The 23,802-nt window shown below is 33.6% G+C and overlaps 1 protein-coding gene across 1 annotated transcript in view; it reads right to left on the bottom strand.

Moving 5' to 3' along the window:
• The window catches only part of LOC136038256 (ATP-dependent zinc metalloprotease YME1L-like), a 51,438-nt gene that overhangs the window by 10,674 nt on the left and 16,962 nt on the right, over positions 1–23,802 (bottom strand). Inside the window, exons 3-9 of the mRNA XM_065721373.1 lie at positions 22,264–22,510; positions 17,823–17,978; positions 14,015–14,200; positions 9,319–9,645; positions 5,081–5,213; positions 2,705–3,036; positions 252–403 (exon numbers count right to left, since the gene is read on the bottom strand). Of these exons, the coding sequence (XP_065577445.1) occupies positions 252–403; positions 2,705–3,036; positions 5,081–5,213; positions 9,319–9,645; positions 14,015–14,200; positions 17,823–17,978; positions 22,264–22,510 (1,533 nt within the window). The remainder of the gene's footprint in view (positions 1–251; positions 404–2,704; positions 3,037–5,080; positions 5,214–9,318; positions 9,646–14,014; positions 14,201–17,822; positions 17,979–22,263; positions 22,511–23,802) is intronic.

Raw genomic sequence — 23,802 nt, 5'->3', positions numbered from 1 at the left:
ACTTCCCGCTACTTCAGTTCACTCTTCAACCTCTTTGTCGACAAATCCCGCTCTTTAGATTGATGCAGTGCCTAGATTTAGACTTTTAATTGAGACAGAACCTATAAAAGATAATATACGTACATGACCAAGGGATAAACCCTTTAGTGTTATAAGCAACAAGAACATGTCCAGCCTCGTGGACAATCCGGCTCCGGCCTAGGTATAGACTTTTAAATCAAAACACAACCTATAAAAGATATTATACTTACATGACCAAGGGATACACCACGAGGGATAATGGTGACTTTGTGAAGGGGGTCACACCCTTTAGTGTAATGAGCAACAAGAGCATGCCCAGCCTCGTGGAAGGCAGTGATTCGGTTCCCTTCTTGATCTGGAATTCTGGATTTTCTTTCAGGACCTGAAAAAAACAAATATTAGGGGCTTATTCCCACCATCCTAAAAAATGAAAACAATAAAAAAGCATCGGAAGTAATTTTCCTAACAATTGTGTTTCCTTGACCTAAAATGAAAATTGTAAACAACAATTGTTAGTGGAGCCTCTAACACTCCGAAAAATCATTGATGGATTGTTACGGCCTAATTATGAAAAAAATCATCGAATTTAAATAAACGATGCATCTTTTTTTCATTTCAAGAAACTGTTGCTTCCGGGCCCCAAAGTTCATAATTGGCATTTCACATTTTTGAGATATTTGCCAAAACTGGATTTCTAAGCTCCTCATGCTGAAACACACTTTCATCTTCCTGATCTATATTGCCATACCGAACTCTGCTTGAGAACAACTTGGCAAACAATTGTTGGCAACAGGGCCATATCCAGGATTTTATTCGAGGGAGGAGAGGTTTACCAAAAGAATGTTAGCTAAAATATTTTTTTCAATTTTTGTTTTGGGGGGGAGAGATTTTTACCTGCATTCATTTTAAAGACCAATTCACGAGTCGCATAATTTTTTTTTTAGTTTTTTAGGTGAAATAGTCTTTTTACGAGTCGACCAATTTACGAGTCGGAGAAATACTTCCAAAGGGAGGAGGAATCAACCCAATACCCCCTCTCCCTGGATATACTCCTGGATGAAAATCATCCTAGAAGTTTCAAAATGTCCTATAGTATCTGTATTTGGGACAGCGAGAAAATAGCTATGAATGTCTTGTTTTTTATAGTTTTGTGCCTCATTTTAATCAAAACTAAAATTATTTTAGAGCTTGAAATTCTCTTTTTTGTCTTTTTCTTAAGAGCCTATTTTTAAGTTTCCCATCCGTTTAATGGGTTTCCACGGATTACCAGTAAAACGATTCTGTTTAACCATGTCAACAGAAAATAGTTAGCAACAATTTAGACGGCAGAAAGAGGCCTCACATAACAAAGTTCAAAAATGCAAAATTTTTATAACGGCTGGCGAACCTTTATAATTCATGAGCCTGCGACAAAAAAAAGCAGATGAAACAATACAACTGTTTTTGCATAAAGGTGTAGCTGGGAAAACCCAGATTAATGAATATAAATTCCTGAAAAACTTCGACATAGCAGTAAAAAACACAGGAAAAACCCACCAAAACTAGTGATGATTCATCAGTGATGCCTACCTGGTTCTATATAGGTATCGTACCTGCTGTATCAATTACTGACACAAAATAAAGTAGCCTCTCCTTACAACCTGTTTCAACTTATAAGACAATAATGAGAACTCGCATGCCCCCCCCCCCTGTATGTAGAAAAATGCCAACATTTCAAGAAAGTATTTTCTGTAGCTCATGAATATAATAATGCACAGTAAAATTTGTTCCGTAATTACGACTATCCAAAAATTCACCAAAATTCTTACATCTAATGATTTTGTCTTAGAATCATTTTTATTCTGAAACTAATTTCAACGATAGAACTATTGCAATGGAATAAAATAAACCTATAATAAGCCTATTATAATGAAATAAAAATAAACCTATAAATATACATATAAAATAAAGCAACGAATTTATTACAACGAAACTTTGAAATAAAATTAGCTTTTTTAGTGTTTTTTTTTTACATTTCAATGCTTTCAAAAAGAAAGAGAAAACCATAACCATATCCATGAAACAATATTATGAGAACCAAAAGATCAGCCAACCGCGTAGCGCTCCGTCCTCTCTTGGTGCGACCACAGATTCGACTATTTCAGACTTAGCTATCACTTCGAATAGATGACAATTCTAGGCCACATCCCTAAAACAGTTTTAATAAATAGCCTGTAAGGCTGGACACCAGGGACTAAAATACCATTTAAAGGAGAGACAGCAACTCAGAAAACAAATATCTAAAATAATAGGATATAAACAGAAGCAATACTGGCCATTGCCATCAAGGTAATACCAAGATCGCAACTTCAATTATTTCAAACTTATCTTTAAATTCGATAAATCAGAATTCTAGGCCAGACCCCTAAAATAGTTCCGCTAAATTGCCTGTAACACTGTACGCTAAGGATGAAAAAAATATCTTTAACCGGATCCAGGGTAATGTAATAACAATAGCAATAATTTTATTCTTCAAGCTTCTCAAAACAAAATTTCCACATAACTGACTCCTTATTAAAATAAAAATGTTATGGCAGGACGAAGAGCGGATCGACTGCGGCACGATAGAGATCAACTTTGGAAAGTAACAATTTAAAGAGGATTAAACAATTGGATAAGAAAAGAGAGAAGACCATAACCATACCCATCAAAATCTTATCACGAGAGTGTTCCAAATGCTTCATAGTGACAGCAACAGCGCCATCCATAGCAGCTCTGACTGCAGCTTGATTGACTAAATTTTCCAAATCTGCTCCAGTGAATCCTGTCGTCCCTCGAGCAAGCTTCTCAATAACTACATCAGTTCCGGTCTTGACCTTTCCCAAATACAACTTGAGAATGTCAACCCTACCACTGAAATCAGGGGGTGGGACTTGAACTTCCATGTCAAATCTACCAGGTCGAAGAAGCGCTTTGTCTAGATCGTCACGTCTATTGGTGGCACCAAGAACAATAACACCTTCGTTTGGATGAAACCTGAAATTATTTCATAGCTATGATTTGATCGCAACTACGAAAATACTACTGAATACACAGCTACTAAAGTTAATACTGGGACACCACCACATCATCTACGAATGCGCCCTAGAGTTCCAAAGCTTGCCCAATTTGTTCAATCAAAGAGATGACGTAACAGTGAAATTCAGAAAAGCGACGTGGCACTAAGCAAGTGGCACTAACTTCCGCGCTGATCAGGGAACATTCGTCAAGTCCCGTGCGAACAGATTTGTAAAAATTCCTCCCTGCTTTATTTCATTAATGCATTTAACAAGCAAAGTTTTTTTTTCAATTTCATTGTAATTGTAAAAGGGGCATAATTTAGCGATCATTCTTGAGTGCTGTGATAGTTATTTAAATAAACCAAGACATATTATTGGATTTATTAGGTCCTTTCACAGAACCAAGATGACGTTATTAATTAGATTTCTTCTTAGAAAATGATAGAAACCTTTTCAAAATATAGGAAAATTTCCATATTTTGGCATTTTTTCAACCTCAAATTTTACATGTTTTTCAATAAAAAAAAAATTCAATTCCAAAACATAAGTTGGTTGATAGACAAAGCAGAACTTCAGCTATAGAATGAAAACAAAGTTACCGTATCCAGTTTAGTAGCGTCAAATAAAGCAATTGCTTGAATAAACAGAATAGTACAAGACAGTCTAATGTTAAGTTAATTTACCTATATATTGCATAAAATTTGGGTAAATTTACCTATAAATTACGTAGATAAAATATTACATATAAATTAGATAAATGAAAATACTAGAATATGTTTAGTAAAACCTTCCCACCTTCAGCATCGGTCAGGACGCTTATCAGGCGTCAGAATAAGCTACAGCCCGTGAGGCGCCGAACGAAAAGCGACAACCCCCCCCAAATGACCTGTTTCCAAGTGCATTAATCAAGTGACTCTTTTTTTTGTGTTTTCTTTATGGGTGTAAATCAACATAATTTAGCGTTCGTTTTGAGTGCTACGATAGCCGATTTAACAAACACAAATATAAATAGAAACATTTTTACAAACTTTAAAAAATAAATGAAAAATAAATAGCTATTACTTCATTAAAAGTTAAGGACTTAAATAGCTATTAGTACTAGTTATTTATTTTAACTAGTTTTTAGTCAAGCTAAAAAATGAATATTGGTTACAGCCACCAAATACCGCGCATAGCAATAATTTTGAAAACGATAACGAGAGACCGGGGGGGGGGGAGAAAGAGAGGAGGTGGAAGAGAGAGAGAAAAAGAAAAGAAAGAGAAAAGGAATCAGGTAGAGGAGAGGGAGTAAAAAAAAACTAAAAATCACGTGCGTTGCCATGTTTGAGTTTTTAGGCCCAATACTGAAACTTTTAAAGCCCAATTATGCCGATTTTTTTTAGCAGGTTTCATTAAAAAAGAAATCAGGCATACCTTATGAGAATACACCGCCCCCTCACCATTTTTCTTTGTGGAGGAATGAGTCGAATCAGCTCAAGATGATTCCATACTATGATACACAAAACGAAACATTAGTTCAGTAATTAATCAAACATGTAAAGCCCCGGCCATGCACACAGGGGCTGGTAAACCTGCCTAAAAATAATAATTTTGTGCTTAATGGGGGGGGGGATTGAGATCTTTAAGACTAAAAATGAAATCATGGGGCGATCACGATACAGAAGTCGTCCTCCAGACGCTATAACATATTGGGCTACTGGATTTGACCAACACCCCCCACGCCCTGAAAAGTTTATCCGACTTGTAAACTGTTCGTTAAAATGCAGGTAAAATTAGACTATTCTTTTTTACCCCCAAAAAAAAATTCCGACCCGCAAATTGGATTCAAAAATGCAAGAAAAGATACCTTAAATACCCCCCCCCCCCACAAAAAAAAAATTGCATTTATATAACCCCTGCTAATAAATTCTTTTGGATTCCCCCTACCCCCGAAAACAAAAATCTTGGATACAAACGTAATTTTAATCAAACTAAATGGACAAAAAGCTAGCTTAATTAGAAATTAATAGGCAATAATTTACCCGTCCATCGCCGAAAGAAGCTGGTTAATAGTTTGATTGGCATATGGATGCAATGCTGAATTTGTTCTCTTTCCGCCAACACTGTCAATTTCGTCAATGAAAATGACACAAGGGGCACGGTCTTTTGCAGCAGCTAAAATTGAAAACAAATAAAAATTATAAAACATGAATTATATAAGAAATAAATTAAACGGATAAAGATCTTGTCTGGAAAAAGAGTATTTCCGCATTCTGCTCGATCAGTTAACACGTCAATTTAGGGTAATAGCCACCATTCTGTTGCTAAACCTGCGTGTTTCCAACATCAATTCTCACACCCGGAGGGAAGTTGCGAGACTAATTAAGTAAAGTTATGAGCCTTGAACCAGGATCATGGATCTAATATTCTCTACAACTAAATTTTGTGGTCATCTATGTGCCCACCGCGTATGTGACATGGTTGCACAAAACTTAGTTAACGTTCCTTCTAAGAGCAATTTTTCAAATTGTGTCCAATGGTGTCAACCAAAAGAAAAATCTTAAAATTTAGCTTAAAAGACAATGCCAAAAGAAATTCATATTTTGTTTCGTCTAAGAAATGCTCACACATTGAACATGAAAAGTTCCTTACAAATCGTGAATTCTTTTCTATCAGCCTTAGTGTCATTTTTTTCTTCTTCTAAGAAGCCTAGTCTAATTTCAATCTAAACTTAGCTATTATATACAAAAAAAGAATTGACTTATACGCGCATTTAATATACGCATTTGATATATATGCACATTTAAAAGCCAGTGGCCATACACACAAAAAAGACAGAAAAAAAGGAGCAAATCAACAATAACACTGAATCCTGTGAAATTATAACTTACGAGCCTTTCAAACATTCTTCATAACACTTTCCACCTCAATAACTAGCTTCCTAGAAGAGGTCTCTAAGATACCTGGGAGCCGTGGTGCACCCCCCCCCCCCAAAAAAAAATAGTGATTCTAAATATGTAATATTCATCAAATTCAAGGTCAAACACGAAAACGTAATTTTGTTCAGTCATTCTTTCATTCAGTCGATATTTGTATCAAACAGCTCGTGGTAACGAACTGTAAGTAAGGTGCTCAAAAGAAATCAAAAACATAAAAAACAGAGTTTCGATAGCAATAGATAAGTCAAAGTGGTCACTTTTTATCCTGATTCCAAATGTATAATGTTCGTTAAGTTTAATTTTACCAATCAAAAGCTAAGAGCCTGCAAAAATTTGCCTGATTTTCAAAAAGGAGCAAAAAACGCCCAAAAAGGCGAGTGATCTTGATAAAAATTAAACCATCAAATTCCAAATGTCCGAGAATCCTATAGCAGACTTTCAAGGCCCTATCTACAAAAATACGAAATTTTGTATTTATTTTGGAGAATAATTATATTTGGAGGACCAATTATAATCCTAATGATTATGTCCAGCCCATGGTCCTCGAAAATCGTCAAAAACTAATAATGGTCCATGGGAAATGGACCATGGGAAAACAATAATAATAATAATGGTCCATGGGAAAACAATCTGTATTCAGATCTATACCTCATGATTCTAATGATTGCCCTTGAGCTTTGTTGATGGTGATTGCTAATCGACCATTCCCTGTCCCGGTGTCCCGGTCGTCATTTACATCCCCCTGTTTCCCCCGGTGTCCCCGTTGTAGTTGTGTCCCTGTGTCCCGGTCGTCATTTATATTCCCTGTGTCCCGGGTCCCGGTCGTCATTTGTATCCCGGTGTCCCGGTCTGTATATACATTCGTTTTTTAGTTTTGTTTTTCTCCTTTATTTTTTTCCTTTTTTTTTCTTTTTTAGCTTATTTAGATTTTTAGATTTTTTAGTTTTTTTATTAGTTTTTAGTTTTTTTTTCTTTTTAGTTTTTTTGTCCCGGTCGTCATTTATATCCCCCTGTTTCCCCCGGTGTCCCCGTTGTAGTTGTGTCCCTGTGTCCCGGTCGTCATTTATATTCCCTGTGTCCCGGTCGTCATTTGTATCCCGGTGTACCGGAGTTGTGTCCCTGTGTCCCGGTCGTCATTTATATTCCCTGTGTCCCGGGTCCCGGTCGTCATTTGTATCCCGGTGTCCCGGTCTGTATATACATTCGTTTTTTAGTTTTGTTTTTCTCCTTTATTTTTTTCCTTTTTTTTTCTTTTTTAGCTTATTTAGATTTTTAGATTTTTTAGTTTTTTTATTAGTTTTTAGTTTTTTTTTCTTTTTAGTTTTTTTGTCCCGGTCGTCATTTATATCCCCCTGTTTCCCCCGGGTCGTCATTTATACTCCCTGTGTCCCGGTGCTTTGTTGATTGCTAATCGAACATTCCTTTTGTCCTGGTCGCTTTCTCTTTGAGTGTCGTCATTTATTTTTTTCTTTTTTAGTTCTTTTAGTTTTTACCTTTTTTAGTTTTTTTTAGTTTTTAGTTTTTTTAGTTTTTTACCTTTTTTTAGTTTTTTTAGTTTTTTTTAGTTTTTTAGCTTTTTTATTTTTTTTATTAGTTTTTAGTTTTTTTGTAGTTTTTGCCTTTTTTTTAGTTTTTTTAGTTTTTTAGCTTTTTTATTAGTTTTTAGTTTTTTTTGTAGTTTTTGCCTTTTTTTAGTTTTTTTAGTTTTTTAGCTTTTTTATTTTTTTTATTAGTTTTTAGTTTTTTTTGTAGTTTTTGCCTTTTTTTTCTCTTTGAGTGTCGTCATTTATTAGTTTTTTCCTTTTTTTTTAGTTTTTTATTGGTTTTTACCTTTATTTTAGCTTATTTTTCAGTTTTTTCCTTTTTTTTAGTTTTTTTTATTTTTTATTTTTTTTAGTTTTTTACCTTTTTTTAGTTTTTTTAGTTTTTTAGCTTTTTTACTTTTTTTATTAGTTTTTAGTTTTTTTTGTAGTTTTTGCCTTTTTTTAGTTTTTTCAGTTTTTTTTTTAGTTTTTTATTGGTTTTTACCTTTATAGTTTTTTTAGTTTTTTAGCTTTTTTATTTTTTTTATTAGTTTTTAGTTTTTTTTGTAGTTTTTGCCTTTTTTTAGTTTTTTCAGTTTTGACGTCACCTGATCCAGTTTTTTCAGGTGACGTCACCTGACACATCCATCCATCCATCCACAGACAACTTATTTTTATATATATAGATAGATATATATATATATATATATATATATATATATATATATATATATATATATATATATATATATATATATATATATATAAAATTTAGAAATTTTGAGAACTATTGAAAGGATACTCCAAAAGGTTTGTTTGTGCGGAGGGAGCAAAAATATTTTTTTCTCGCCCATTTTAGATCAATTTCATGGCCCGTTTCATAAGGCTCCATGGCCCGTACTATAAAGGCTACTGGAGATGATAGTCTATTGTTTAAAAAGGGAGCCCTGTGATAGAAAAAGGGATAGAGGCTCTGCTTGGAAACATGGGGCCCAGAAATCAATCTCAGCTACAGTAAGATTGCCTTGCTACTTAACCCAGTAAAAAAAAAAAAAAAAAAAAAATATCAACTGGAATGTCGATTTGACGTCTTACATGCCATCTATGATTCAGAGGTGTCTTTCTTATTTATGTTTTTTTAGCGTTTTTAGTGAAGCAATAATGATGCCCAAGCATTAAGAAGAGGGACTGAAAGGATGGCTACTCCCTTTTATTAATGGTTATCTCTGTCTGTTTCAAGGGGTTATTTAGGGTTTCAACATAGTTTTTCACTTTTTTATAAAATCTATTAGAATTTTTCTTCAACTTTGGTGGAAAATCCCAGATTTGAGAAAGCAAATACTACAAGTAGATTTTATCAAAGTTAAAGGGAGATATTACAAAATCTAGACCTTTTGCAGGGAGGGAGGCGGAAAGAGCATTTTTCAGACTAAATAACTGCTCAACGGAAAACGCAACATTTTCGCATGGTTCCCTTTTAAGGACATTCCTCTGCGATTCCTCTAGGGGAATTCGTGTAACCCCTCCCAGTCTAACTTCCCTAATCTATTACGATCTCGGACATTTTAATAAAAAAAATATTTCATTAATAAATGAAGGACTTAAGAAAAGTTCTCTAACTCGTTTGACGTCAACGCCAACAAGCATCTCCTCAAACTCAGCGTAAAATTTTGAACATTTTTTATTCCTAAATAATAAAACGAGGACTTATAGAAAAGATCTCGGACTCGTTTGGTACCAACGTCAATAAGCATCTCCTTATACTCAGGGTACGATTTTGGACATTTTATCTTCCGAAATAATAAAACGAGGACTTACAGAAAAGTTCTCGGACTCGTTTGGCGCCAACGCCAACAAGCATCTCCTCAAATTCAGGACCAGCAGCATGAAAATATGGAACTCCAGCTTCACCCGCAACAGCTCGTGCTAACAATGTTTTCCCAGTGCCGGGTGGGCCAACCAGCAATACGCCCCGTGGAATTTTTCCTCCAAGGGATGAAAACTTTTCAGGGTTCCGTAGAAACTCAACAATTTCTTTAAGTTCTGCTTTAGCTTCGTCTGCGCCTTTAACATCATCGAATGTCACATTTCGATCCTCAGGGTACACTTCACTGCTACTTCTCGAGGGCTTTGTAAACATGGAGCCTAAAACAAAGCAAGCAAGAAATGAATAAAACAGGAAGAGCCGATATTTTGTGAAGGAAGAATTCCAGGGATCCTCCTTTGAAAGGTACTTTGACGACCCACCTTCCCTAAGGAGTGAACGTTTGTGCTCCTATGTTGGGTCAACAATGACCCAACAAAACACGTAATAACTCTCATTAATTAAACGTAGAGTTTACCATATGTGCCGTACGTGAAGCTTTAGTACGTTCAACGTATAGTTTACAATTGCCTGTACTTGGTTTTGACAATTAGTCAAGTAATAGTAACAAGTTAGTCAATGTCATAGCAACACGCCGCATTTATAAGGCACATACCTGTACTGTCTCGCAAAGCCGAGATTTTTGAAGCTGAAATGAAAAAGAGTTTAATCAAATATATACTAATGATTTTGCACTGTCAAGGAAAATAACATTGACATTTCAATAACTTTGACATTAAAATAACATTGACATTTCAATAACTTTGACATTAAAATAACATTGACATTTCAATAACTTTGACATTAAAATAACATTGACATTTCAATAACTTTGACATTAAAATAACATTGACATTTCAATAACTTTGACATTAAAATAACATTGACATTTCAATAACTTTGACATTAATACAGCGTCAAAGGAAATAAAATTCCTCACAATAGGTTTTATTTAATAAAGTGATACGTGACTACTTTTTGTGCCTCATTATATGGAACAAAATGATCGTAGAGTTAAAGGAAGCCTCGTACGATAGTGACTCTAGAGATCAGATGCCATTTTCCAAACAAAACTAATTAGAAAGAACTCTACTACCTTTATATCCCCCAGCACCCCGACTGACAAACCTGGGACTGAATCAAAAATTAAAGATGGTTATTTCTATCACAAAAGATCCAAACAATGTGCCTCTGGGGGCAAAAATTATACAAATATCCTATTATAAAAATGCATATATATATAAGTCAACATCGTATCTAAATAAAGCAAAGAAACCTTGCAACTTTTTTTCACCAAATAAAAAAAAGATGAACAATTTCTGTATGATCTAAAGAATTGCAATTATTAAACAGAAAATTACGCAGACTAAACTGATCTGATCAGAGGCTGACGAGGACTAGAACCAAAACAAGCAGGGCGTGATATACATGGTCCCTGCTTAAGCTACCATGCAAATTAAAGAAAAAAAAATAGCTATTAAAATTCAACGAAAAGCAACTCCTAACGTACAGTTTGAGGAGTACAATTGGAATACAGTTTTTGGTAGTAGTGGGGGACAAACTTGAAAAAAGAACCGCGGGAGAAAATTCAGGAACAAGTAAGCTGAAAACATGCTTAAGAAAGCATGGCCGCTAACATGTTCAGTTTGACCACTGCATGGCCACTAACAGCTTAAGAAAGCATAGCCTTCCTTTGACAGAGTAGTTCTCTTTGGGAATAAACTGTCAAATTTTAACATACGAAAAGCGCACAGAAATTCATTAATTCATATAAATTTAACGGGGAGGGGGGGGGAGCAAACTGTAGTTTTCAACATCAAGCGGGGGGAAATTTGTCGCTTTTAATTTTTTTTTTATGAAAATACCGAAAAAAGCAATTTTCAATCAAAATACTTACAAGTAGGTATTCCTCAAAATCTATGGGGGGGGGGATCTAGGGGTAACATCTCCCCGCTCCCTAATTGACGCCATGAGACAGTATTTAGTCAATTTTACCCGACTTACGAGAGGGGTTGAGGAATAAAACTTTTAATGGTAATGTAACATGAAATAAAAAACCCACTCAACAATTTTTACAAAAAGAAAAAAAAATGAGCATGACCCTTGACGATATATGATTAGCAACAAAGGGTTTTTGGAGAATTGTATTTTCAATTGATTCATTCACGGAGATATTAATTTCAGAATTGGATTGCCAAGTGTCTCTAAGTCGTTTCCAGGATTACGATCAAATTAGAATTATTTAGGTTAATGACCGTTTGGTAAAAGTTGGCCTTTTATGCTAAAAAATGCCAAATAGCTAAACTGATAAATAGATAAACTTATAAGCTAGTGTAACATACTAGTTTCAAATTGAGTAAAATAAACCATTTGGCTCTATCACCGTAGGAGCCCTGCCACCCTAGGTGGCACTATACTACATAGTGGCCATTTTCAGTCTCCCAATTAATGTTTCTGTCTCCTCTTTTATTGAAATTATGTTCAGGAATCTTCCTAACTATTATACTTCTCATCATTATTTTTTTTCTTCCTTTTGTGTTGTTGTCTAATTTTGACCAGGAATTACCTGTTTCTGATCCCTTTTTTTTCTTTTGCAAGAGCTTTTAATGTATTCTAGCGTAAATTTTTGTTTCTTCTCTTTTCTCCTTTCTTCGTTTCTTCGTTTTTGTGTGTGTATTGTGTAATTTAGTGTATTGTTCACTATATTTGTCTCATTTTACTATTGATCCTAGCAACTGATATTTCTCAATCCTCTTTGTTCTTTCCACTTTCTCTCTTTTTGTTTTTTCTTTGTTTTTCTTTTGTTAAGAGTTTTTACGGTTTTCTTGTATAAATTATTGTTTTTTCTCTTTTTCTGTTTTCTTCTTCCTTTTTGTGTATTGTGTAATATAGCGTTTTGTTTATTTTATTTGCCATATCTTTTACAGATTCTTCCAATTGATATTTCTTCCTCCTCTTCTACTAAATTGCATTCACGGGTCTTTCTAACTTTTGTACTCCTCTCCCTTAATTTAACTTTATTCTTTCTTTCTTTCTTTTTTCATGGCCTAATGTCAACAGGGTCCTTTCTGTTTTCTACTCTTTCTCTTTCTCATTTTATTTCCACATTTACCTTTTATTGTGTAATTATTGTATTTGTCACGTTTCATTATTGATCCTCCAAATTGTTACTTCTCTCTCTTCTATCAAAACATCCTTCTATGTCTCTCTTCTCTTCTATTAAATTTTTCTCCTCTTCTATTAAATTGCATTCAGGGATTTTCCTAGCTTTTGTACTCTTCCCCCTTGATTTAATTTAATTCTTTCTTTCTATCTTTTATCATAGCCTTCTCTCAATTTGTTTTGTGCATTTTATAATTTAGTCTATTGTTTATTGAATTCATCTTGTCTTATCATTGCCTTGTGAGGATCCCCTACCAGCCATGCTTCATGGGGCACGTAAACGTTGGTGCTTGTAAAAGATTTATTTTCATTATGAATGGCAACTGATGACTAAAGTTTAACAAAAGAATTACCAGCTTATAAGCTAGTGTAACATACTAGTTTCAAATTATGCAGAAATAAACCCAAATAGTAAAAGTTGGCGTTATATACGAATAAAATGCGAATAAAATGACGGGAGAAACCCCCTACAAGCCATGTTTCATGGGGCACGTAAACGTTTAGTGCTTGTAAAAGATTTCTTTTCAACTATTAATAAATCGAGTCATAAATGACTGATTTTTTGCTTCGAATAACGAGGCAGTCTTAGCATAAGCTTTTCCTCCGATCTGTTTAGCTAAAACAAAATTTACTCTAGAAAACAGAGCAATATATTATTACAGTATCAAAGAGAAACTTGAAGAATGATCTAAAATCTAGTGCTTTTTGGAATTGAACCATTTGGGATGAATAGCTGATTCTGTTTTTAAGTATTTAAACCTCTCTATCTCTTGGAAATGTTCTCTTGAGTTCATAGGTACCAACAGGGGGCGGGTATAATGGCATTCCCTGGGAAGCTCGAATACTTAAAAAATCTATAAATAAGAAAATGAGAAATATTTCTAAGTAAAGTTATCTTTCTTGATTTAAAAAAGTATTTTTATCTATTTTTTAAAAACCTTGAATCAGTGTAAAAAGTGGAAATTGTCAGGTTGGCTTCTAAAATGCTGTGTTTTGTAATCTTAGATAGGTCTTGAAAAAAAACGTAAAAAAAAAAAATTTAAAATCTAGTCCTTTTATAAGGAAAACAATTATTGTAAACAATTTCTTTTTTTTAAGGAAAACAATATATAATATATTCGCAAATTTGATGGCAGGCCGTTAAGCCTCTACAAAACAAAAATCTTGATTTGCATTTCTTCTAAATTTGCATAAGGAGAAAATGTCACTTGAAAACAAGAGCTGTTCCTAGAAAAGCGGCTGTTAAACATCTGTCGTAAACGGGCATAAATAAAATAGAATTTAAAATAGCACAATAAATATCTTTTTTATGTTATTATTGTGCCAGTCTTAGGCTAGAAATCCCTTTTTAGTTCTATTATTTTTCAAATTTTCTTATTACTGCGCCTGTATTACTGTGAAATTATTTTCTTATATTTTAATTGTAATTTCCCACTTTAAAGAAAAACAACTATCGACAGAGCTTTAATTTATCAGAATCTTACTTACCGAGGACACGAAGAACGTAGAAAAGCAGTACAATGGACATGGCATAGTAGACAACCTGCAGATAAAAAATTGTCTTTTCTCTAGACTTGGAACCAGTTAAGCCCTTTGTCCCAACCATGTAACCTTCTCCAAAGGCTGATTTCAATTTTGCTTGTTCTTCTGGTGACAGGGAATTGGTGATTAATTCTAAAAAAGATATTCATTTCCTTTTAGCATTGCAACCGACAGCGGGTTTCAGCATCCGTCATATTGGGTCAAAAATTTTGAACTCAATTCCAGTATCAGTACGAGAATGTAGCAATAAGCGAGAGTTTTTAAAATTATTTAAAAAAATTAACGGCGCAGAGATGAAAATAATTTTTTCAGTAATAATAAACTTACTATTTACTAAAAAATTGCAAAACATAATCGTAAAGTTGAAATTTGTCAAAATTATTGGGTGCGAGGATTAAAAGTATGACGGATTTATATGTAAGTTATGACGGGTTTTCAAATATTTAAATAAATAACAAATAATTAGGTGATTTGTGTTTAATGTGTTGCCCGGAATTATTTTGTGTTTATTTTTTTTTGTATACTTATGTTGATGCTGTAGGCTTGTATTTACTTTGGCTTGATTTATTTTTATTTTGTCAGTGCTAATGTAAGTAACATTGTCAGTACTAGTTTTTATTTTCGTAGTGTATGTAACATTGTCAGTGCTTAAGTATGCCACCACGCATGCGCACTGGTTTGTCATATTTATGTATGTAATTGTTGCAAATCAACAAATTATCTATCTATCTAACTAACAAATAGATTTGGTATGTTAAATTAACATCACCTGAAAGGAAAGTAAAGAGCGATGCCGAAGCCCAAAACAGGTAGAAACAAGTTCATATAACTCAAACACAAATAACTAGAAACTACCATGAAAGAGTACACTTTTTTTCGAGACCTATCTAAGCCAACCTGATCATTTCCACTTTTACGCTGATTCAGATTTTTAAAACCTGGATAAGGATATTCCAGAGCCATTGCTGATGCTTAGCACGTCGAATGAACATTTCAGTTGCAGGGCCTATTTACAGAGATGAGCTCCTCCTCCATCCCAATCTATTTGAAGCCTCCATCTTTACACCCTCCCAAAAAATTACCATTTTCCTTAAGTCTTTTCTTACAACATCCTCCAAGCCCATTCGCGGGTTACCTGCTTCTCGTTTGGACCCAGACGGTTGCCCGACAAGAGCGATATTGGGCAATCTCTCATCCTTCATTCCCAGAACGTATTCTCAATATCTCAGCCTTTTTCTCTTTATAGCCCTAGAAAGCGGGATTGACCCACATTTTCGCACAGCGTACTGCTTGAGATACGATCGTTCCGTCGGGTACCAAAAACAATCCGTTGGCAGTTTCTCTGGAAATTATTTAGCAAATCCTCCTCCATTTTTCTGAACACCTATACTTCAGAACCATAATTTGTCGATACTTCCTGAGAGACGGGCATTAATTCAGGAGTTGCTAAAAATAAAGTGCCAAAGACGGTGAAAATGAAATCTGACTGTTCAAATTAATTATGCGGAAACTTAAACAACCATGTATATTTTATAAAATAGTAAAGATTGCAATATCAATTTTTAAGGAAAGACTTTGCCGTACATATCAAAAACATGGTTAAAAGTGCAAACACCAGTCTACAAACTTTAAACGGTATACGTAGGTTCAGTGCGAACACAGAGAGTATTAAGTATGCATACCTAACGTACGTCCGCCCCATTCTGGAATATCCGTGCCATGTTTTGGCACCCTCAGCACTTAGAACAGTGTATCTTTGTCAGGAGCTTGAATCGGTTCAGAAGCGAGTGGTATCGATCATCTTGGGCCGCCGTGACATCCCCTTAAAAAAGGCTCTAGAAGTGCTAGGACTGCCGTCACTCCAAAAACCAGTACGGAACTCTGATAATGAGTTTTGGAAAGTTCTTGCTTTCTAAATCTCAGCACCGTGACATTCTACCAGATCAATTTCTACCATCAAGAACAAGAAAGCAAGATAAGTTAGTTCCCGTTAAAGCAAGAACAAACCGATATGGTAATTCTTTCGTCCCGGTTTTCGTCGATATGTACAATAAGAGTTAATGTTTATACTTTGGTATATATTTACAAGTGTAGTTTGATTTTTTGAGTGTATTTTGAATATGTTGTGAAGAAACACAAATCAGCGATGGCTGCCAAGTTTTTGCTATTAAACCAGTCTACTACTCCTCCATGTGCAATTATTCAGTTTGCAACAGGTGCCAAAAATGAAAACAAGAAAACAAGAAACATGGATAAAAAAAAAAATTAAATAAATAAAAATAAAAAATAAAATATAAAAATAAATAAAATAAATAAATAAAATTTATTATTTTATATAAAAATTATTATTAATATTAAAAAAATTATATTTAAAAAATTACAATTATTATTATTATAAAAATTTATTATCATATAAAAATTAAATTATTAAAAAATAAATAAAATAAAATTTAAAAATAAAATAAAATGGACAAAAAAGCAAAAAATACGCTAAAAACTTATAATACAAAACCGCTAAAGAGGGTGTAGCTTTACTTTGCAGGGCATTTGTCTTTAGAAATCAGCATATTGTTAATTTGTAAATTTATACGGAAATAGTTAGACAAATATAATATATATATATATATATATATATATATATATATATATATATATATATATATATATATATATATATACATATATATATATATATATATATATATATATATATGTATATATATATATATGTATATATATATATATATATATATATATATATATATATATATATATATATATATATATATATATATATATATTTATATATACAAATATATAAATAGTTAGACAAATTATAAATTTATTTTATCAAATTTAATAAACTAATTTTCCTAATTTATTTTCGCAGTTCAACATAACAGCACCGATGAAAATGTGCTACTGTCCAAAAAAACACCATCATTTTGAAAAAACCGAAAGAAAAATCTTAGAAAACAGGCAGTTTGCAGGTATGAATAAGACTTACGACGGATCCAGGGGGGGCACTATTTTGATATCAATGGTACTTTAAGCATAGAATACAGCCAATACTTTCTTTCATTGTGCCCACAAATGAGTTTTTAAAATTGGGCATATTTTTGTCATACATGTGTCTAACTATTTCCATAGGCGGCTTTAATTAGTTAAAAGGTAATTGAGCAGTTTAACTCAATTGACCTGCTTTTTGTCCTTAAATTTTGTGTTGCTATTTTTGTATTCATATTCAATACCCCCCCCCCCTAAAAAAAAACAGGATGGCTGTTATGTTGGCAAGCAGACTAAGAATTTGTCACGTTTTTATTTTGTACATTTGCGCTATACATATACGCCAAATAATTTTCGTCCTATCGTTTCGAGAATACAATGCTTCCGAACTAACACAATTTCTTATAAAAGTGTAGCAGTGAGACACACTCAATTTATAAATATAAATTAGTTAAAAAAATAAGCTTCAAATTACCATCGTTCAAACAATTGTGTGCTTCAGAAGTCAATTAACATTAATTATTTGTTACTACCTTCAACTTAAAATGACAGATAACAAATCAACCTTTAATTACTTATAAAAATTCAGAGGCTAAAATTGCAGTCCCTTCCCCAATTGCCACAGATTGTTTTTCACTCAGTATTTTAGAAAATAAAACTATAACAAACAACCGACTATAATTAATTATACCCGCTTTTGTCACGCACCCAACTATGTTTAACCAACTGAAATTATTCAAATTCTTACTTGATAAGCCTTCTTGAGACTTTGCATTGACGGCATCTATTCCAGTTAGAGACTTCCTTTCTTGTGAAGAACGACGGAATCGAGAAAAGAATCTAGACGTTTTATCATTCTCTGCTTCTATAGTTCGAAGCGTCTTAAAATGTCGAACGGAGACGCCTACAAATTAGAATATTTATGACTATTTGATCACAGACGCCAAAGCATCCTACAGCTCTCAGCATAGATAGAAAAAAGAAAAGGGGCCAGACTAAATTTCCCGGCCAGATTCCTTCATTAATCGTACCACAAGCTAATTTTTTCAAATATTGGTCGTAATTTCATGATTTTAGCTTACAGGTCAAACTGCTTTTGTATGGTGTGGGAAAGAATGATGACAGCAAATTTGCCTAATTCTACTGAACTCTTCGAATTACGACTGTTATTTCAAAACTCAGTGTGACTCCATGTTAATGAGAAAGCTTGAAGGGTCTGGTCTCTACCCTTTTTTATATATCTGTGGTTCTCAGATGATCCTGGATTAGGGAGGGGGGAGTAAAGTGGAGACGCTTTTCTTGTCATCAGGATACCTACAAGAAAAGACTGATAGATCCCAACCAAACTTTATAGGAAATAAGTGGTAATGTCCAAGACAAAATTCGACCTCTGGGGAATGTAAGGACTTTTTTTTTCTTTTTTTTTTTTTTTTTTTTTTTTTTTTGATGATATCTACCATATAGAATTGCTGTCTTACCGACTAAAGTTAGTGAGAAGTAAGGACTAGAGCCCCAGCCTTTTATTTTGGGAATCAGAGCCCATATCCAACTCCTTTTTTGGGGGGAGGGGGGTTGCTAAATTCTTCTGATTAGGACATATCAACCAAACTTTACGGGAAGTAAGCGAGAGTATCCTAGTTCTCCTAAGTTTATTACAGACGCCGTGTAAAAGCCAATTAACCCTAGTAATAAAAACAAATTTTTCGGTTCTGTCAATCTTTTAAATAGTAAACACTTAAGATTTGGTAGACGAGAAATAAAGTTAGAACAAACGGATGATCAGGAAAATATTAACGTTACCGAATGCAGGTGGAGCCATAGGCCCTAACTGCAGTTGATTTTGGGAGAGCATGTTATAAAAAGGATGCCAAGTTCAAAATTTAAAAAGAAATCGACAAAATTACACAATATCCTTACACATAGAATTATAGGACATACCAAAAGGAACAATCAAACAACTTTAGCTTTCATTTTTTAGACACGCACTGTCCTTTCTGTAAGGTTGATTTTATCTATATAAAAATGTTATAGAAAAATATTTTATTTTTTATAGTATATAAAAATATTATAGCTAATAGATAACAAGAATCTTAGCAAAGCAATTAATTTGTTCAAAGAGAATATCCAAGGACGACAACAACTAAGCACTTTTAAACACATTTTAAACAGTATGGAGGACAACAACTAGAATCTGATACATTAGAATCTCGAATCATCACTTTAGAAGTTTCTGAAGTCTCAGAAATTATGTTGCGGAAATGTTAACGTCACCGAGTAGATTTACAAATGGTATGCTGTAAAGTGCTAGGGTTTAGCAGACAGCCATAGCAGCTGGTAGATCTGCCATTTCTTAATTAATTGCCTTAATCTGCCTTAATTAATATTCTTTCTTAATGGCTTATGTTTTAGTGAAAGTCTTGGCAGCAAGTGGATCTACCATCCCATTATCTTTAATACCTTCATGGCTAGGAATAGATAAGATAATATTTATTGCAAAAAGCTTGCGGGCCATAGCAACACAGAATACAGTCTACAAACAAAGCTCAGAAACAAAATACAACTTCAGAAACAAAAAAAAACACACGCCAAGGTTCAATATATTAACCAGCAAACACCAATCATAAGAACCATAACAAGACACCGTCAAACATGATTCCCTGTGCTTAATCCCTAAACAAAAAACTTACGCAGCTGTTTAATAGCCCATACGTTCCTCTCAGCCATCCACTCAATTAACCACCATTCACTCCTCAACACTCGTCCAAAACATTCCTTCCGCAATTCAGACAGCTCTCCCCACTCGGATACAAAATGAAATAAGTTCTCATTCACACATCCACACATAGGGCAAAAGTAGGGGCCAGCAACCAGCCTAAACTCTTCAAAAATTTCCTTCTCTCACCTGAATCAAAACTATCCCCTCTTACCAGCAACAAGTTCTTCAAATCCCCTTTATTCAACCGAAATTTTAAATAAACCTCCTCCCCTCAACAGTCTTTAGCTTGGGAGTAATATTTTACAGACATAATATGTTGCACAAAACATTAAAAACATAGAAATAATTTTGAATATGTTTCTACTCCAAGACTGAAATCTAAAAAAAAAGGATAAACAATTTTAACAAACCCCAAGCAAATCAGATTGCAAAATGGTCAAGCAATCAATACACAGGCTTTATCCTTAGCCATGGATATAATCTGTACCTAACCCACTATTGCAATGGTTACTTTGTGTTTAGATTTTCAGTCACATTTTTGGTTTCGTTACCAAAAGATGGCTTCTTGTTTCTTTTTTTCCTGTTCATGTTTGTTATTCTATTCTTGAGTACTTCCAAAGGTTATTTTCTCTTTTGTAGCATATATATTTTTTTAGCCGTGAGAATAAGTTGGCAGAGGTCTTTGCGAAAATAACTATTTTATTTTTTATCATTTATTGCCTGAAAATTTTTCTCATTATGTTTTGTTTTTCCTCGTTTTTTCCACTGTCTTTTTTTTTCGTGCTACTATTTCAAGCTTCTAACTTTTCTGATCTTTAAAAATGTACCATAAATCTCTAATATGATTCATTAATCATCAATTTTACGTGCGAAAGAAAAACAGCGTTCAACTCGAAACTGATGGAAAATTAACATTATCTCGTGTTTGTCTTTCACCTTTTTTTTTTTTTTTTGAACGTCATGTACAGCCAGTGCGGTCTCAGAAAATATTTAACATTTAGCCCCCAACCTTCGGCTATGTCTTATGCCTTTGGTAGGTAGTGTCCAAGTGGTCAGTGCTAATGATCAGGGACAGATCCAGCGGACAGGAGGGTGAAGACCGCAGCCCCCACCTATCAATTTGATAAATTCTTGGTGCTCTTGTCATATTCCCCCCCCCCCCAAGATTTTGCTCCAGATCCACCTTTGTTACTAATCTTGGACATAGGATCTTAAAGTACCTAAATCATATACAGGCTCTAATATGAATATATTCAAGCTAAGACAAGTGTTGTGAAGCAGAATAATTTTGTTTAAACAAGGCTAGGATGTTAGGAGGACTTTTTTGAAGTTTAAACGTTAAAAAACAGTTTAAACGTTAAAAACATTTAAAACAATTTTCCTAGATTGTTGTCAACCAATTCTAATTATCTACATTACATTTAGAAGTAGAGACCTATTCTCCATATTTATTAAATATACATTCTAATCAAAGTATTGGTCCAAGATTAGGCTCTGTCTACTGGGGATATTACCCTATCTATTAAATTAAATGAGTATGGTTAAAACGGGTATAGTAGTAGTCCCAAAGGCGCAATAGTAGTTATACCCCAAGGTACAATTTATATGCTACATGACTTTAATTAATGAACAACCCGACATCCCATGAGTTTTGATAGAACCAACTGTAAGAACCGTACTGGATAAATTACTTCTCTGCTAACACCTTATTGGATTGCTGGATAATTATCTTACTGGACAAATTAATTTATGTGCTACACAATTTTAATAATTAAGTCCGAATTTTTATCGAAGGGAGGGGAGGGGGTAAGAAACTACAATCCATACTTCTAAATACGACACAGAAAAGACGAACGAACTACCAGAAAAGTTATGAAGAGCTGATAGTACTGAAGTCAATTAGATATTAAATGGTTTAATAGATACATAAATAAATAATAATAAACAAGAAAATAATAATAATAAATAAGTAAACATTAAATAGACAAATAATAAGTAACTTGTACGTAATATTTCAAATTCAAATCAGATGGTTTCCCTTACGTAGAAGTAAAAGACCGAAACTAAAAGAAGGCGACAGTGAGTATAAGCTTAAAGGCTACCTTAGGGTTAAATTTTATCTGAGACGTTTCTTCGGGCTAATCTCAGCCTTTTTGTCTGCAGGTGTGTCACCACGAGAAATGTTTTTTAGCCTCAAGTTTGCAATTTAAAATTCCTTTATTTGCATCTACGCATGTTCTACAAAAACTTCTCTACAGCAAAGAAATTATACAACTCTGAATAGAATCAATTTCTATGTCTTCTCTTGTCTGTATCATATCCCAAATTTGGTAATTGACCAAAATAATTTCTTATATTTTTTCCATCTTCGATCATTTTGCCCCTCCCCCAAATACGAGAAAAAGTCAGTATAAATGCCGTAGTTTCATAAATAAATAAATTTTCAGACTAACTGAATAAAATATAAGAATACCAGTAGATAGACAGTGATTTGCAATTTGTTCCAATGCATTATTCAATAGGCTTGGACTGTTTATTCCTTTCTGTACACCTTGGCTGAGCTGAAAAAAACTTTTTTCTGAGACTTCAGAAGTTAAACAGGCTGATAAGAAGGATTCATCCCTTGCAGATGCAATGGTAGACAATACTGGACTTAATCTTTCCATAACTTCGTCAATATTCTTTTCATTATTCATGAGAAATGAAAGGCTATTCTTGACCTAGAATGGTGAACACTGTTAATTGTGCTACAGTAGTTAGCATTATTTATTCATTAATTTGCATTTAAATCAAGTGAAGTAAATGGTCAGTAAATAAATAGATAAATCGAAAATTAATATTAATTGAGCAACTTCCTTTTGTTTGAAATTACAGTCTTGTATCAATGAGCTAGAAAATCAAGTTTACAGACACAAATCAAGAAAAGCAACGATTTACAGAAAAACAAAACAGTCTAAAGAAACTGAATAGAATGAATTACATGAAGATAGCAAAACAATTGTAATATCAAGCATCAGCTGAATTCTAGAAAAAAGGAAAAGGTTAGCGATGAGAACATATTCAGATTTTCAAAATGAATTATATTTTAAAATTAAGTATTTCAAACAGCTCATCAATTTTAAATCTCGAGACTAATTAAATTTTGGGCACTTTTACAAGTTGGATGACTAATTTTCTACCAAAAGGGAACAAGTGCCTTAAAATCCAAAGTTAGATATGAGGTAATTATTTACGTATGGCTGTGTACACCTGTTCTTTGTCTGAGAGAAAGAGGGCTGAAGTGAAAACTGAGAATGTGAAGAGATACCTTGAAGAGAGAAGCAGATATGAAGAGAATATCTTCTGCTTGAAATTAGCCTACACTCTAATACCAATGAGCATAGGGAAACGGTAAGAAAATCCAGTCTATACACTCAAATCAAATAAAGCAGCGATTTACAGAAACGACAAAAACAGGCAAAAAAAGATAACAGGCAAAAACTTAATAGAATATATCAAATAAAGATAATAAAAATAACTGCAATATCAAGCATTTATTAAATTCTGGAAACGTGGAGAAGGTTAGGGTTGAGAATATTTTTTAACTTACAGGAAAAGTTATTCATTTTTGCCTCTTAAAAAGGGCAGTAAGACAGCGGTCTTACCAGTGGTCTACAGGTGGAACCAAACTGGTCTTACCATGAAAAAACAATAGGTACACCAACTAGTAAAAGTTGCGAACCCCTCACTGCCGATGATGATTATGAGCAAAAACATTTTTGTTTAAAACTCCCTTATACGTCTCAACACTGGTATCGGCCTATTTTTGGTATCAGTGTGTACCATACTACTGTAGTTGTCAACCCCTTTAAACTTTCAAACTGACCATCCATTTTTGGATGTATTTATATATTTTTCATGAAGGAATTTTTCTATCAAAAAATTGATGAATTATACTATCATCAGCTCATCAAGAACTATCAACTGCCGTCGAAAAAAAAAACCTATCTGTCTTAGTTCAAAAGTCGACTTT

Source organism: Artemia franciscana, chromosome 17 (genome assembly GCF_032884065.1).
Source record: "Artemia franciscana chromosome 17, ASM3288406v1, whole genome shotgun sequence".
In the NCBI taxonomy this organism is placed as follows: Eukaryota; Metazoa; Arthropoda; class Branchiopoda; order Anostraca; family Artemiidae; genus Artemia; species Artemia franciscana.
This window is presented reverse-complemented; position numbering and strand designations above follow the sequence as displayed.